This window comes from Perca fluviatilis, chromosome 6 (genome assembly GCF_010015445.1).
Source record: "Perca fluviatilis chromosome 6, GENO_Pfluv_1.0, whole genome shotgun sequence".
In the NCBI taxonomy this organism is placed as follows: domain Eukaryota; kingdom Metazoa; phylum Chordata; class Actinopteri; order Perciformes; family Percidae; genus Perca; species Perca fluviatilis.
The window spans coordinates 21,952,595-21,969,509 of record NC_053117.1 but is presented as its reverse complement, the minus strand read 5'-3'; the positions used below and the strand labels follow the sequence as shown (position 1 = coordinate 21,969,509).

Here is a 16,915-nt window from a genome sequence, read left to right as displayed (position 1 = left end):
AATTGACACATCCAACACTCACAAGTAGCCGACCTCTCTTTTGTCAAAGAGTTAAAGTGTCTGAATGTGGTACCTTGAGGATCTTGTAAGCACTGCTCATCGAGGTGACTTTGTGGTTGGCGTGGGAACCTCCCAGCTTGCAGAGGTGACATACGGGTCGTCGGCAGACCTCACAGTACATGTTCACCTTCTCCATCTCGTGCTCTGGACACATGAGCACCTGCCATATTTAACAGAAGAAGTTAAAAATCACAGACAAAATGCACATTAACTGAATTTAAAAAATTAAAAAATAAAATAATAATCCTACAGTGATCAAAGACTAGCTGAAATGAAACAGGAAGATGGCCTAAATTTAAAAATAAAAAAAAAATCTAGACAGCTCCCTGTGAGCCACTTCCTGAAGGGTCTTAAAATAGAATTGAAATCAGCCCTTTTACACTCAAGATCCTCATCAGAATATTTTAGCCATTTGATCAACAAAGGGATTGCACAGAGCATTGCAATATATTGACATAGCCAGTAAAAACTTCAACAAGGCCTCAAATATTGAAAGTATTTAAGATCTCTGAATCCAATTCAGCAGTCACAGGGCCTCCACATGCAGCGAGAAGTGTAATATATAATGAAATAAACTCCATATACATTCAGATCAGATTATGTCAAAGTGGGACCATTTGCATTAATATTTCTATTGTGTGATTTAAGCTATTAAGGGGCCTAATCAGAGGGCCAGCTACCACAAATGAGAGCCATTCCTGACCATCATTTAATGATGAGGAAAACAGATAGTGAAAGATTTCCAGGAGAATTCTTCCTAAACATTTAAAGACTGAGCAGACAAACCTATACATGATAATGTTTATTTTTGACTCGTGACTTATCTTATCTCCTGAGAGATGTTCATAGTCCAACTGAGTGAAAATCTTGTTTGGGTGTCTTTAGGAAATAACATAATTGGAGAAAAATAAAGCCTTCACAAGGCAGTGACAGACGATACTTGCCTTGGGCCTAAAATTTGTGGTGGGACCGACGTACTCATGCTGAGCTTTGGGGGTGCCCCAGGGGTGGTGCAGCTTGAAGCACTCGTTACAGTAGCTAGCCTTGCAGTCCATACAGCTCTTTGTAGCCTCCTGCTGCTGTGGAGGCTTACAGATGTTACACATGATCGCGACGGCTGCGCGGGCGGCTTGGCGGTAGCGCTCAACAATGTTCTCCAGGGTGAAGTTACGGAACAACATGCTGATGCCGCGCTCACCAAGGTCGATGTCATGCTGGCAGCCCGGGCATGGGATGGTGGTGACCCGAGGAGTCACAGAACCTCTGCGCCATCCCGGGGACGAGATGGAGCCTGGACGAGAAGGACAAGTTAGAAAAGATCATCTGTTATATAGATTCATAGATTTGGGTCACCCAGTTTCAAATCTTGTCTGAGGCCCTATTCTGACATGTGAACAACAATGTCCTTTGACTTCAAATTAAACTGAAGGCATAGTTTCCAAGAGACTCAAATAAGGGCTTTGAAAAAAAAAAAAAAAAAAAAAAAAAAAAGTGAACCCCCATTTGTGTTCAACACATTCTGGGCCGAGATTCACAAAAGCAGCATTACATCATCTGCATGACTTGCCAAGTATGACCTTAAGGAAAAAGTGCCTTTGATAACACATATTGAAATGTCAATCTTTCACAAATAGGGCCTCAGTATGTCTCCCTTTGTGCTTTATTTCCGCAATGACATAAGGACATGGATGTATGGAGCAAAACGTCAGTACAGGCAATTAGTGGAGTAGTTGTCATTACAGGGAAATAAGTCCAGGAAGAGAGACTTCCCAAGAGTACTGGGGAAGTGATGACATACGGGATAGTCATAGGGAAGATGGCATCCTTGGAGCTTATAGAAAATACACTGTCTGTATGATAAATCAATGTTACACTGAAGTCATTTAACATTTACTACGGGAGTAAAGAGTATGCAAGTGTTCACAATGATCTGGACAAAGGAAATTAAACTTTGCTAAAACAGAGTGATCAAGAAAAAAAAAAAAAAAAAAAAAAAAAAAAAGTATGACAAACCACAGCATTTTCAAAATCAAGCAATGCAACTGAATTACATTAATTAAAAATTTAAATAAAAACGTCCTGCAATTGAACTTTAATATGTCCAGTTCAATGCATTGACACTTCTTTTAATTGGGACAACAAAACACCTCTTAAAGCAACACTGCTTTAAGAGTTCCTCACAACATTGTGCTTGTTACTGATGCAGCAGCATCGTAACAAAGCAGCAACACAGTGACATGAGGTGGAAACAAGGAGTTGCTACACAAGGTCACATCACAGATGCAAGCATTGGGGAACGCAAAACACTGTTGGCACGCACTCAAAGCCAGCAAACTGAAGTCACTACACGGCAAAATAAATGACAAAAATATTGCTTCACGTTTTTGGGACACAGGGGAAGCGAGGAGTGCTGGATTTATCTCAGTTTGCAAGCCAGTATTTCCACTTCGTTTCCGAGGACCTGAAAATTAAATCAAACACTCCTCAGGTAAGCGAAATTCAGGAAAACCACTTCAAAACACTTCACACAAAAAAAAAAAAAAAAAATAAAAGGTGCAGCTGAGGGAAAAGCAGTGGCAGAACAGCAAACTATGTGTGTGTGGCAAAGTGCATGCCGGGTAAACAAGTGATGTGAGAGAACTTAAGACCGACAGTGCAGGGACAGTTTACTACCTGGAGGTAAGATCGGTCTGTGATCGGACAACAAACTGAACTAATGAACTTTGTTTGCCACACATCAATCACCCTTCCTAACTGAATTCATAGGACATTGTGGTGTGGTAACATTATGATGAAAAACTTAGTCTGAAGATGGTCACGAAGGGAACATGATCTTATTAAGACGAGTAAAGTCATTGGATGAAAGGAGTCTGGCAGAAAACCTTTACATTTAAACCAATGAATGATGACTGAGTGAATGTATGCAGTGCTTCATTCATTTATTCATGTTTGCACATTGACTGCGGTTCTCTGGTCTGTACAGCAGGTGTGAGCGAACAAAAAGCAGACAGGAGATGCCTGCAGCAAAGTGTATGTGCTGATTTGTAGATCTGCAAAGGGTCGCAGAGTCAAATGCAGAAACTGACGAGTCACTGCGGAGCAAAAAGGGGCTTGGTTTTCTTCCCCCCTGCACAGGTCGATGCTTGAACTGTTGCAGCATTTTATGTTTTATGAAGTTATACTGTAGATGCAATCATGTCTGCACATTTAAATGATTTAAAAATGAATATTGTCACACAGTTGAGGGACTCTTGTTTAGTATCCAGGCACAGTTTATCATTTCATTTATAATGCAAATATAAAATCTGTCGAGTCAGTTTATTTAGGCTTGTTGAATGTTCTTTTGCTATCCATTTGGATTTACAATGGTTTCTGTCAGAGGCTGCCTAGCAGTAAGACTGTAACTGTAAAAAAATTAAATATCTAATAATAAATAGGAAATCCAGGACATGTGTAATGTAAATCCATTCTCCGAAAGGTTGAATAAAAATAAATCACTTAAGGTTTGAATTGACTCTCTCCTGCTTTTTTTATTTTTTTAAAGACGATACTGTTATTGATGACACCACAACGTCATTGTTTGCTGCTATTCCGTTTTATTTCGTGGTAGCTGAGCTATTATTGTCTATTCTTTGAGGGGATTAATATACTGAGGCTATTAAGAGAAAAGAAAATCTCTTCTGTGCTTTAAATATAGAAGAAAATGACATTTCTTAAAAACATCCACTGAGCATCTCAAATAACTGCATTAGTTGGCCTAATCTGACCAACAAAACAAAAAGTATTCAGTCTTGTTTGACACTTCTCAATTCATCCAAAATGATTAGCAGTAGGCTGAAACAGGTCTGCATTCTTAAACTGTTTCTCAAACACTAATGATTTGATTGTCAAGTGAAGCATAAACAGCACCCTAAAGGAACACAGATATCAGTCAGTAAAAGCCAGTTAAGAATCTTAGCAAGCCCAAACATATTGTAGGTCCTCTGTGTGTGTGTGTGTGTGTGTGTGTGTGTGTGTGTGTGTGTGTGTGTGTGTGTGTGTGTGTGTGTGTGTGTGTGTGTGTGTGTGTGTGTGTGTGTGTGTGTGTGTGTGTGTGTGTGTGTGTGTGTGTGTGTGTGTGCCTCAGAAACAGAGACCAACAGTTCTCCATCTCAATCAAGCAGCTTTACTTGCCAACATGTTTTACGAAATGAATGCTAAGCTTCGCAAGTGTACAGAGACACACGCATTCCTGTCCCAATTCAACTCCTAGGAAACATCCTCACCCCTTTCTTACCAATTTCAGTCTTGGCTCCTTTCAATTCCTTTTTGCCACTTGCCAAAACTCCTTCTCAAGGACTCTACCTCTCTTTGATTATCGTCTCTCCTACTTTACTCCACTCTCTTTAAGTTGGCCTCCTTGCATGCTGACTCATTGTCGCTTAAGGTTTTCCCCATTCCACTTTCCTAACCTACTTAAAAAATGAAAAAGGGAGATAATAGGCTGAAGCTTTGTGCCTTTTCTTACCAATATCTTTAAATGCCTTGTTAATCTTGATTTTAAAACATCAGATCACTTTTAAGCTCAGTGGACATTTTTAAAAAAGGGGTATATGACTTAATTCAAACCATTATTACCTGGCATTAGGTGTCAAAAGAAATAACTTTACAACATTAAATGCAGTGACTACAGTAATCCTCCTAAAAAAACAAAAAAAACAAAATAGATGTTATACCTTACCAGTGGCATGAGTTTGTATGGTCGAGTTGACAGGGCTGAAATAGACTAAGTATAGAAAAGGTAGAACCAAACTAGGGTTTAACAGGGGTTCTAGTAACACTGTACTCACTACTACAGCTACTCAAAACACGGAGGCCACGTCTACCTCGACCTCCAAACGACCTTCGCACTGTGGCTGCAAGCAATGAACAGAGAAGTGAGGTGAGACCAACAAGAAAAAAAAAACAATACATAATGTGAAGTGAGAAACCAGTTTTTTTTTTTTTTTAAACATCATGACATTTGAGAAACAAAGCCAACTTAAAAGTAAACTGAAGGAAAAGTGAGTGAAATACAAATACTTAGTACAATTAACAATTAACTCTTGATTTGTGCACATTAACAGCCTAGATTTAAGCACAAATGTATGCACAGAATTTAACAACTTTTCAGGACTGGACAACGGTCATAAAAAAAATATATATATAAAAAAACATTACTGCAATATAAGTTTACTAGTCAGACAATTTTTTTGCATTAAAAAAGGAATAGTTTGCCATTTGTGGAAATATGCTTATTCGCTTTTTCATAGACTGTAAAAATAGTAATTATTTTTCCTTTCTTGCTAGACTTATGAGACGGTTAGCTTAGTTCAATTAACATTAAGACTGGAATCACAGGGAAACAGCTAGCTTGGCTCTCTCCAGCACAACAAAAATACCAGCCTTTTACACTTCAGGTTTTGTACAGATTAAACAAACCTAGATACAACCGGTTATTTGACTGTTTACTAAACCCCTCCCACTGGATATGCAGCCTTAGCCTCAGTCTTTATATCATGATAGCCTCAATATTTAAGGCCCTCTTACAGCATTCATATTTTAAAACTAGTCATCTGGAAACATCAGCGTTTCACTACATCCCAGCTTGCTTACTTTAGCTGATAAAATCTTCCAGCCATAATTGTAATTTCAGCTGGCAAAAATTGATGTTTAGCAGTTAGAAACGCAGAGCTTACTTTTGTCTAAAATTAAGAACCCATTGTTTCAACAATTAGAGGATTTCAGGCATACATGCCATGCGAGAAATGAAAGATTGACAGACATTGCGACAGTAACTAAGGGGGGTTGAGAATTGCAGTCTTTATGCTAAGCTAAGCTAAGCTAAGCGTCTCCTGGCTGTAGCTTCATATTTGGCGTACATACATGAGAGTTGTACCATCTTCTCCCAACTGTTGGCAAAAAAAACTAAACAAATAAGCATATTTTCCAACATGTTAAACTATTCCTTTAAGCGCACCAACTTTACAGTGCACTTATCAAGAGTTAGCTGTTGAACAGATTGCATCATGCTCTGTTTTGAGCTCCGGCAACATAAAATTAGATGAAGTTGAGAAACAATGAAGTTTTTAGTAACGCCTTTCCTTCTGTCCATGCACAGCAAGGCTCCTCCAAGCTGCACACTGATAAATATAGCCTTAAGTCTTTGCTTTCTCTCCCTTCACCTAAGCCCTCATTCATTCCGTACAGGCAGGTTACGTCACCATGGCTACCAATGATCTGATCTCCCAGTGCTGGTGGCGGTCGGCAGAATTACTTGGTTGTTCTGTTTTGGGAGTATATGTGCTCATAACATATGTTGAGGTTTCCTAAATATTCTTAACACACAAGAGTTTGTGATTTGTAATCTGCTGATTAAATGCATTTAACACAGGAACAACCTTTTTAAATAATCCCTCAAAAGAATTCCACTTACAAAACTTGTGAATAGTTAATGTTGATTAAATGAACTTAAGTTTTTATTCTGCTAAATGCATCAATTCACAATAAGTCAGAATTAGAGTATAGCAATGACAGTTGTCCTTGTGCACAAACTGGTTTTCAGCAAAGTGTGAGTTTTGTTTACTCAAAAAGCAGGATTTGAATATTTCCTGTGTAAACAGATGCAGTCCTGCCAGTGAAGAATGAACTCATTCAGGTTGAAGGGGGGAGTCTGAATGAAGGAGGCTGTGTTTGAAAGCCCGGTCTCAATGGTGTTGTATCCATGAATGGCTGAATAGCTCCCAAAAAGTAGTTCACCTCACTGTACTGTGGGGATCTCTTTAGCTCTGGTCCTCAGAGTTGCTCTGAGGATACTTGGAATTTTAAATGGATACCAGGTTACGCCAAAATGTCACTCAGTTTCATATAGTATGGGCTATTGATTAGACACATTTGAGCTCAACAATTTTGACTCAAGGAAATTATTTTTTATGTCCAAAATCCATACTTACGATAATTATAAAATGCTTGCACCATCAAACGTCAAACTGCAGCTTGGATACTACTGCCTATTAAAACTACCCAACACCTTATTTTGTGTTCTGAGGTGTTCCTGGAGTTTGACCACCAGCCACAATAAGTTGCATTTTCTTCCAGCTGTAAGCAGCTGCTCCATTTCATTCCTACAACATTAACGCACACTTTTAGTATGCATACTGTTTTGAGTATTATTTTTTTTTGTCTTTGCTAAAAAACCTGCTTAGACTCTGCTACTGAATTTCCACAAGTGTTTCTTAAACATTGAACTTAATGTTTAAGCACAAGTAAAAATGTTTAATGCCATTAATATAGTGCCCATTTATATCCAGAGTTGTGCCCCAATTCCATACTGATTATGTACAGCATGACCAATTGTCATACAGCTTTCGCAGTTAGTATAAATTTGTCTAAAGTAAAGAGTTGGTCTCTTTTCTACTACACATTCAAAAACCTGCTTGCAATTAGTATAGAGTATGTAAGTTGGACACAACTCTGGTTTTGTGGACAAGAGTACAAATGAGACATCTTTACGGGAATGGCGTGTAGCCCAGAGCTCTCAGAAGGCAAAAAGGCAGCCTTGTGGCCCATCATACGGTTTCCAGGCTTAGACATTGACCTGCTCAAGCTTGGCTGCAACAGTGCCAAGTGTTCAGCAGAGAACTTAAAAAATGTGACAAGTTAATTTAGCTACCTGCAAACCCCCGTCCCCCACAGTTTTCCCTCCCTCCAGCTTAGCTTGGTTTTAAGAGTTTAAATACCTTAAAGGAGCTTACAGATGTGCTTTGTATGTGTACACAAGACACACGTATGCCTGTATATTTGATCAAAAGGTGGAGTGCAACCAATAGCTACTCTGCTCTCTGTTCCTAAAACAGATTGTAGGGGATGTTTGATGCCCCTGGGCCATTAGAGGCAGACAGTGAAGACAATTAAGGCTTGAGAGAGCTTGTCAACATTTCTTTTCTCTTGGCAGACAAAACTAAAGCTTGTCAAGTTCCCCTGCTGTCTCTTTATTGAAGCCTGTAAAAACAGGAAGGATTAGAGGAAGAAGTGATGACTGACAATGTCATGGCTGAGCGGTAACATTATCAAAAATCATTTTTTATGTTTGTTCTTGTTTATCTAGGACAAGAGAGGAAGGAGGGGCAGTGTCTGTGCCACACTGAAACCCAGATATCCTACAATAATGGTGGCTTATTTGCTCTCAACCTTTAATTTGCATCGGCTAAAAACTTGCTCTTCACATACAGCCTTCAGTAACCACATTGTATTTCCTTATTTGACAAAAGGTTTTAAGCCTTTTGTCCTTTTCTATTAGGGAGGTAAATCCCAGGCTCCATCCACAGAAACTGTTAAATGCAGCCACTGAGATGACAGCAGTACTTCAAACTTAAGTTAAGGGAAATGGGAAGAAGACAATGTAACAGGAAGTTGGCATGACCAATACAAAACTCATATAGCCTTCCTTGGAAGCTTTCACAAATGGCCAAAGATGCATTCAATACGTGCACTTTCTGTTCAACGATCGCTGGATTATTAGCTTCCATCAGCTCACATAACTCACATAATCAGGCTGCCCAACAATAAAGCACAAACACCGTTCCTCCTAATGCCTCAACATGGTTTTAACCATGGAGAAATGCAAGAGCCACTTCCCTGCACTAATCTGTACATAATAAATCCTTCCTGTAAAGAACACATTTATTCAAACTACAAAGAAAAAAAAATAATAATTTTGCCTCCTTACCCCGAGACCCACCTGATCTCACAAGCCTGTCTAGCCTCTCCATGGAAGGGGAGGGCACCCTGGACCTGGGGCTGCCCGGCAGGGAGCACTCGGAGCCAGCATCAAAAGAGTCCTCATGGTTCAGCATCAGCAGCTCTCTGACACACTTGTGGCAGACGCTGTGCTGGCAGGGCAGGATCAACGGGTGGGTGAAGAGCTCCTTACAGATCGGGCAGATCAGCTCCCTCTCGATGTTCTTGATTGGGACCTGGTAACAGAGACATCATCACTGAAACCTGCCATATAGACACTTTAAGTTGTACTTTTACATTTAGGAGTTTTGCATGAGACATCATCACAGCTGCTGTCATTCGTCAGCGACGAATAAGAAACAAAAGACAGAAGACATTACAAATCAGTTTGAAAAAAAGCTTGGCAACATCATACTTGAAGGCAAGGATACAGCAGTCTTTGATTCTGAGAACAATAACCTATTATTAGGACATTTCAGATGCAGCTAATGTAAGTCTATTGTCTGCAGTGAAAACAACATTTTTCTGCATCAGTGAGGTGGACAATTGGCTTTTTAGGTGGGTAGATAGATTTAGAGAAGTCTGAAGGGCAAAGTAATTTTTTTTAATTCCACCTGAGCATAGCCTACACTTTAACATTACTTTGAAAAGCACTACATAAAGTCACAATAACCGCCAGCCACGGTGTCTTTACCATGTTCATGATCCATTACGTAAGACAGGATTAAGCCCAACTAGCTAAATATAGACAAACAGTAAAATACACGATTCCAGCAGCTCACGTTTTAAAAAGACCATTAGAAAACGTTTCAACGAGCTTCAGAGTGAAAACTGTCCTCCCATATTATTATAACGACTAGTTAATTAATTACAAGTTGTGGTTTGATAAAACATCCCAAATAACGTATATCCTCTGCCTGCTTTGAACAAACAATAATTTAGGGGGAGAAAAAAATAAATACTCCGCACGTGTTAAAAGACAATGCCCAGAAGTACAGAGGAAGTTTAAACAGAAGAAAAGACGAACAATGGCTGTCCCAGCGAATTGTTTCATTAAAAAAATTAAACGATGGTTCGAAAGAGTAATGAATGGACACACACTGGCGAAAGTTTACAGCTCTACTGTATGAACGGTTAACAGCTCTAGTTAACTGTTTCACTTTTCCCGGTTATATGCACTGCAGACAAGCTATCGGCTGTTAAACAATGACGAGACGAAAAACGTTTTTATCATAAATCCTCTCTTCTCCCACTTACCGCGGTTGTGCTGCTACGCCGCTTCTCTGCAGACATGGTGAGGGAGAAAATATAAGCCTGCACGTGTGTGTAACAAAAAACTACACCTTGTCCGGCGTTTCTCGTTCAGGCTAAAAACAAACTTCTCGCACGGGAGGAGGAGAAGATGCCGACAGCGACGGCTGAGCAAATTTAAATAGAGTGACGCTGCTGAGAGAGGCAGCGCATAGTGAATCAGCACTAGCCAATTCACTGGTGCAGTATGGATGCAGGCGGGCCCACACAGGCAGGGGGAGAAAGAGGAGGGGGCTGAAAACTAATGTTGCCTTCATGTGCTGCTCGTAAACTTTATTGAAGTCATCAATCCAACTTGTCCATCCCATGGATGTAAAATAGTAACGGCCCATTCACGTGCTTGTATCGGGCATTGGTAGGTGAGTGAGAGTTGAGAAACTGCAGTATTTTGCATGTAGTTTATACTTTGCATTCTATTCCTTATTTCAAGTGGGATATATGTTAATATATCCCACGTTAATATATGTTAGTTAAGATAAAACAGTAGCCTATAGTGTGATTTGCGCTAAATGCTAATATGCTCATAATGACAATGCTAACGTATGCAGATGTTTAGCAGGTAATGTTTACCATATCCACACTAAGTTTAGTGTGTTAGTTTCTTTTTTAGAGGTTTGTGGGAATGTCTGGTTTTGCAGGTAGGCTAAAGGCTTTGGTATAAACCAAAGTATTCAACAAATATAAATTTGACCTTATGGTGGCGCTAGAGAAAATATTAAGGGATCAACAAGTTGTTACATTTCATTCTGAGGGCAAAATAAATGTCTATACCTTCTGTACCAAATTTGATGCCAGTCCATCTAGTAGATGTTTGGATATGTTACTGGATAAGTGAAAACCTTGACCTGCTGGTGGCACTCTGATAAAAAGTCAGGGGATCACCAAGGTCAACAAGCTTCATCCGCTGGGGAACATGAATGTCTGTACAAAATGTCAACCAAAGAACTAAAAATGTCAACCTGCTGGTACCTTCTAATAGTCAGGGGAACACTAAAATTATTGCAATTTATACTGAGAAAAGCATGAATGTGTGTACCTTTTTTTTTGGCCAATCCAAACAGTAAAATGTCAAGATATTTCACTGAATAAGTGAAAACTTTGACCTGGTTTTGATACTAGAGAAGACGTCATGGAATCACCAAAGTCATTAGAATGCATCCTCTAAGGACCATGAATATCTGTTGCAAATTTCACGGCAATCCATTTAATATTTGTTATGATATTTCATTCTGGACCAAAGTGATTGGCTAACCGATATTGCTACCCACAAGAACTTGAATACTAGATCATAAGCACCAAGCATGTGTGTACTGAAACAAAAATACTCACAAATGTGAAGTGACAAGAAAGTTGCAACAAAAAATGAAATACTAAAATTGTACTTCAGGGGATGGAATCGGGTGGTGGCTGATTGATTTATAGTCCATTGGTCTGCTGAGAACAGGTGATTGAAGTATCAAAGAGTCTTTATGTATAAGTACTTAAAATCTAAAGTTAAAACAAAATCTCATGTTACACACACCATCTTGCTTAGCATTTATATAAAATATGCTTACTAGGTTTGCAGAGACTCTGGTCTGACAGTAGGCTATACTGTTCTCATATAAGGTGTCTATATATAAAAAGGGGCCCATTTAAGATATCAATTTACAGTCTCTACTAATCTCAGGGTCCCTTTCATTTTTTCAGGGGATTTTTAAATTAAATAAAAATAAAAAATTTATTTAAAATTTGCATTTCCATAGACTATGTAACCCTGGCCCAAATCCATTGAATATATTTCACTAATTTAGTCACACATTGTCGGCAAAAAGGTCAAATTCAAAGAAGGATACTTTAGGAACATACTGTCTGTACAGTCTCTTGTTGTGATGTTATGTTTTATGATACTGTAGCTTAAAAGACGCAAAGAAAAATAATCTCTCACAATAGAACCACAGTTATGTTGTGTTTATATTTGCTGGAATCTTAATTTTTTTGCTTATTCACTCTGATTATTCTGACACCACAGAGATAAGAGCATTGTGCAAGACATGCCAGGTTCAATATTACAATACCACTGAATTCAGCAACTCTAGCTGGCCAGTGAGTCAATGGCGTCTACAGTCTGCCCCTTTTATTTTCATCTGACATGAAACACACACAAACACACAGCTCATGCATGCATGGATGAATGCCAGATTGTGTGAGCATGAGAGATGTATTTCAACACATTCTGTCAGTCTGAAATGGGTAAAGACCCCCTCCCTGTGTTCATACACACCTCAGTAATCCAGTGCCCCATCTCACCACACAGCTGCTGCCAAGTGTCCCACATATTGACAGGAGTCTGTGATCTGCCTGCAGCACTAACCAACACACTCAATGACTAAGGCCTCTAATTAAACTCTTTATGTTCACATTTTTTTCTCTAAGAATAGAAGAGATGCTTATGCCTTAAAGCTAGGAGGCCTTGACATAGAATATAACTGAATAGAGAATATGTAAGTCTATCTATAGGTTATTAAATTCTTTGTTAACAGAAAAGGATCAGATTTATGGGGGCATACCACTACTTAATAATATAATACAAAATAATATAACAGGGCAGACTAAAATATAACATAAGACTTTTGAACTGCGTGTTGGCATTAATACGATTACACACAGCTGACATATTTTACAAGAATACAATAAAACAGAATAGAGTAGAATAGAAGAGGCTCTATTACTACTCATTACAATGTTAGAATAGAGTGTAGAATAGAATTATGGGAGTGTACCATCATGGTTCAATAATATAATATCATATAAAGTGTTAATAGAATTGAATTGAAGTATAGTGGTATTGTTAGAATAGTCAATATTTAGATATAAATTACACTTATGATTAGATATGATTAGACTAATTAATAGACTATTCAATCAACAGACCAGATGAGGGTCCATTGTTACTTATTACAATGTTAGAATAGATAGAAGGGGTTAGGGTTGAAGGGGTTGATATTAACATAGCAATGGTTAATAGAATTTAATTGAACTATTAATATGATTACAATAGCAAAGACACACACACACACACACACACACACACACACACCTGAAATCGAAAATAGAACAGGTGTGGGTCTATATAGGCTATTCAATCAATCAAAGAGAACCTATTCATAACTCGGCTCTGATCATGTTACAGTATAAGAATAGTGTATGCAGTATAATATAATACAGTATAATGTGACATCAAGAAAGTGTTAGAAATAGAATATGCAGTGGTCTGGGTTGGTCAGCATCCCTCTCCATCTCCTGACAGCTCTGCAGGCCAACACGGCGCTGCTGCTTTCGGGAGCATGATGCCAGACAGACCGCTGCTGTCACAAGGACCATAAATCATCCGGAGGAGACTCACCTCGCCCCGCTCGATCCTCTCCACGATACTGGCGAACTCCGTCATGTCCTCGGAGTCCGACATGGCTGCAGATGATGGTGGATGTTACAGCACACAGACCGGTCAGCAAACAGGAATATTCAAAATGCAGAGAGAAAACACACACTGACAGCAGCTGCGGCTTAAACAAACAGGATCAAAAGCTTCCCAGCTTCACAGGGGAGGTAAGATAACACTAAGAGAGAAGAGCCGCTCCTCAGACCACCTCCTCATCACCATCCTTTCTTCTCCCTCCCTCTCTGTTCAGGCTTGTGTGTGTGTGTGTGTGTGTGTTTGTCCGTAGAGTTTACGGTAGGCTACATGCGCCGGCTGAAAGAAGCCAATTTTATTTTAGTTTGCCTCATCTTGGAGGGAAAACCCCGCCCTCGTCTCCTCAATACTGTACCATCTCCCTCCTTCTCTCTCCGTATCATCCCTCAGCGGCGATGTCTCCGCTCACAGAGCTCTTTGTATGCTCATGCTCTGTCATGTGTCAGCCCGTTTTATCCATCAATCACTAAAGAATCATAATAATCTCTTGAAGATTAAAGGGGCGGGGTGGGGGGTCTTAAATCTGTTAGTGCTGCATTCAGTCAAATTGGGCATTACGCATGGCTGGTTTCTGTATATGTTGCCTTACATGGGCTGATTTCTGCTCATTGCGACACAAATAGCCTGATGTGACTGCTGCTTTTTGGTCTCGTTTGTTTTCTGTCGTTGGGAGGATTGATTCTGTCGTGACAGACTCAAGTAGAGACATTTTTCACGCATGGACAGTTTGAGGCCGGATTAAGTTCGTGTTTTTAATTTTTTTTTTCTGGCAATGCCACTTGTTCCGCGTCACCATATGGCCTCATGGCTTCACGCAGACGTATTCCACCCCATCGAGCATGATGGGGACAAACTGGCAGACTACCCTGACGGAACAAACATGACAAAATTAATAACTATAATCTACTAACGGACTACTGTTTCCAAAAGCACTGAGAAAATCACTGTTGACTGCAGTGGAGCAACATAGTTTCCTTTTTTGGAAAAGCTGTCATCACTATGGTGAGATAGACATCCTTAAAATTAACATTATTACCTTCAGGCATCACTCATAATAGTGTTATAAATTGTAACTAATGGTTTTAAATAATTTACTTATGCTTCATAGGTCAGTCATCATGAAGAACAACCTTTGGGTTGCCAGGTTGTGTCTACATGCTATTGTAGTTGTAGTATGTAGTTAGGGTATGCTGCTCACAATGACAATGCTAACATGCTGATGTTTACCATGTTTGCCATCTTCATTTAGCGTGTTAGCATGTTAACATTTGCTAATTAGCACCGTACACAAAGTGCAGCTGAGGCCACTGGGAATGCAGGCATTTGCTCATAACCCAAATATTGGACAAATCAAAGGTTTGACATGATGATGGCGCTAGATAAAAATATTAAGGGATTATCAAAGTTACAATTCAGCCTAAGGGGAACATGAATGTCTGCACCAAATGTCATTGGACATCCAACAGTCACTCCAAAAACCAAATGTGATCCTCATGGTGGTACTAGAGGAAAAATCAGGGGATCCCCAATGTTAGGAGTTATCGTCTGAAATCCATGAATGTCTGTACCAATTTTCATGAACAATAAGCTTTTCCTTATTAACATCTTATAACTGATCTATAAGCATTCATAAATGAACTGTTAACCATTTATAAAGGCTTGCAACTAATAAACACAGTATAAAGGGTGCCTCACTATTAAGTTAACCATATATCCATATGACCATTTCAATAGACTCCAAAGATGAGTGCAGTGCTAATGAGTAATATGTGTGGACACTTACTTGAATGCCCCATAAAAAGCCATATAACTGAGCCTCAGTGCCCTCCACATGACTGAATAATCAATCAAATGTATTGATTACTGTGTTTTTCTAAACAGAATTGATTCAAGTTAAATAACTAGAGAAAGCAAGCTGTTATATAAGCACATATTCGTCCACGAGGGGCTTGTGGATCATTAAAACATGAGTCATTCATATCTCATGATGCAAAGCGATAAACACACTGTATACTTGTGTGTGGTAGTAACAGCTCCATTCAAGAAACAAAAACAATAGCGTATGGAAACATCAAGTAGCTTTGGTCTGCATGTGCTTGAGAAATAAATCAACGTGACAATGTTAGCGTCAGTTTTCTGTGGATGGCAGAAAATCGGAGTCATTAAAGTTTACCAAACCAGATTTTAACTTGAGCTTTCTTCCACTCAGCCTCTCCTGCTTGGTGGCAATATAAGGTTACAGGTCTCATAGGGAAGTCTGGTGTCACAAAGGTATGAGTTGTCTGTTGAACCACACCCAAACTACAGCTGCAGCTGGCTGTCAGGGGAGCATCTCCAATCAGTTGTAATCTGGGTTGGGCTGTATTCACAGTGGAAGACAATACATTTCAAACCTTTTTTTTTTTTTAATTGCTTTCTAAACCTGTGATAAAACGTGTGACCAAGTGCTGTTTCAATTTGTGTTAACCTCTACATTCAGATTGGATATTTAAGTGCCACTAGGCCACATTTGTCTGGATCAAATTACTTCATCGGTGAAGTCTGTGACTGTGCTATGCACCTCCCAAGTGGGACTCTATGTTTGCATGTGTGTCCTGTATCCAGTGTAACTCCCCTTCCCCCAACGCTTTTAATTATGTCTTAGTCACTGACCTAGCAAAGAACAGAAAAAAAAAATCCTCATCAGTCTGTTACTCTAAGCTCATCCATGTAGGATGCAAAATATAAGGCAATTGAGGCAAATTAGGAAAAATGCTGACCAGTTGTTGTCTTTGAAGTTAAAAATAGAGCAGTTGTGAGTCATCCAACCACAGTCTACTGGGAAAGGAAATAAGAACTTGGTCTTTTAAACTCAGCTGTTGTAGGTAATCATACGACACCCATCTTTTCTTTTTTCCTGAAGGAAAGACAAACTACTCCTCCTTAGTCTACTTACTTCTTAAATGGCCACGAAACGAAAAGGGAAACCCCATCAAAGCTTAAAAGACATCCCGTTTGACCCGGGACAGGCATAATGAGATGGATGAAATATCTAATTTCTGACTAGAAGTAACAATACCTGCCTCAGATTTTAGTCTACCTTTCATCAGAATGTAAAACCTCGTGCTCTGAATAGTTATCGTAACTCAAGACTAATAAATTACAACAGGGGCCGAAAATAGAGGTATTCTAAAAAGGACCAGTATTGGGCCAAACATTGATCTAGATCTTGTGGGTATAATAGGGATATTTTAAATTACTTTATTCTTTTCATTATACCAGTGGGATGCAAGATGCAAACTTGTTGATTTGATAGCAAACCAAGATCATATCAGATTGTCTCCAAATGGTTAT

At 39.2% G+C, this 16,915-nt stretch overlaps 1 protein-coding gene across 9 annotated transcripts in view; it reads right to left on the bottom strand.

The window, feature by feature from the left end:
- Nucleotides 1-13,932, bottom strand: part of trim36 (tripartite motif containing 36) — a 34,005-nt gene extending 20,073 nt beyond the window's left edge. Inside the window, exons 1-5 of one of the 9 annotated variants that reach the window (XM_039803375.1) lie at nt 13,514-13,932; nt 8,807-9,053; nt 4,890-4,955; nt 1,005-1,351; nt 74-220 (exon numbers count right to left, since the gene is read on the bottom strand). In XM_039803375.1, coding sequence (XP_039659309.1) covers nt 74-220; nt 1,005-1,351; nt 4,890-4,955; nt 8,807-9,053; nt 13,514-13,576 — 870 coding nt within the window. In that variant the 5' untranslated portion in view covers nt 13,577-13,932. Of the gene's footprint in view, nt 1-73; nt 221-1,004; nt 1,352-2,440; nt 2,460-4,889; nt 4,956-8,806; nt 9,054-10,074; nt 10,316-13,513 lie in introns of those variants that run through there. The other 8 variants (XM_039803376.1, XM_039803378.1, XM_039803379.1 and 5 more) reach the window with 8 other exon arrangements.
- Between the last annotated feature and the right edge of the window lie 2,983 nt (nt 13,933-16,915).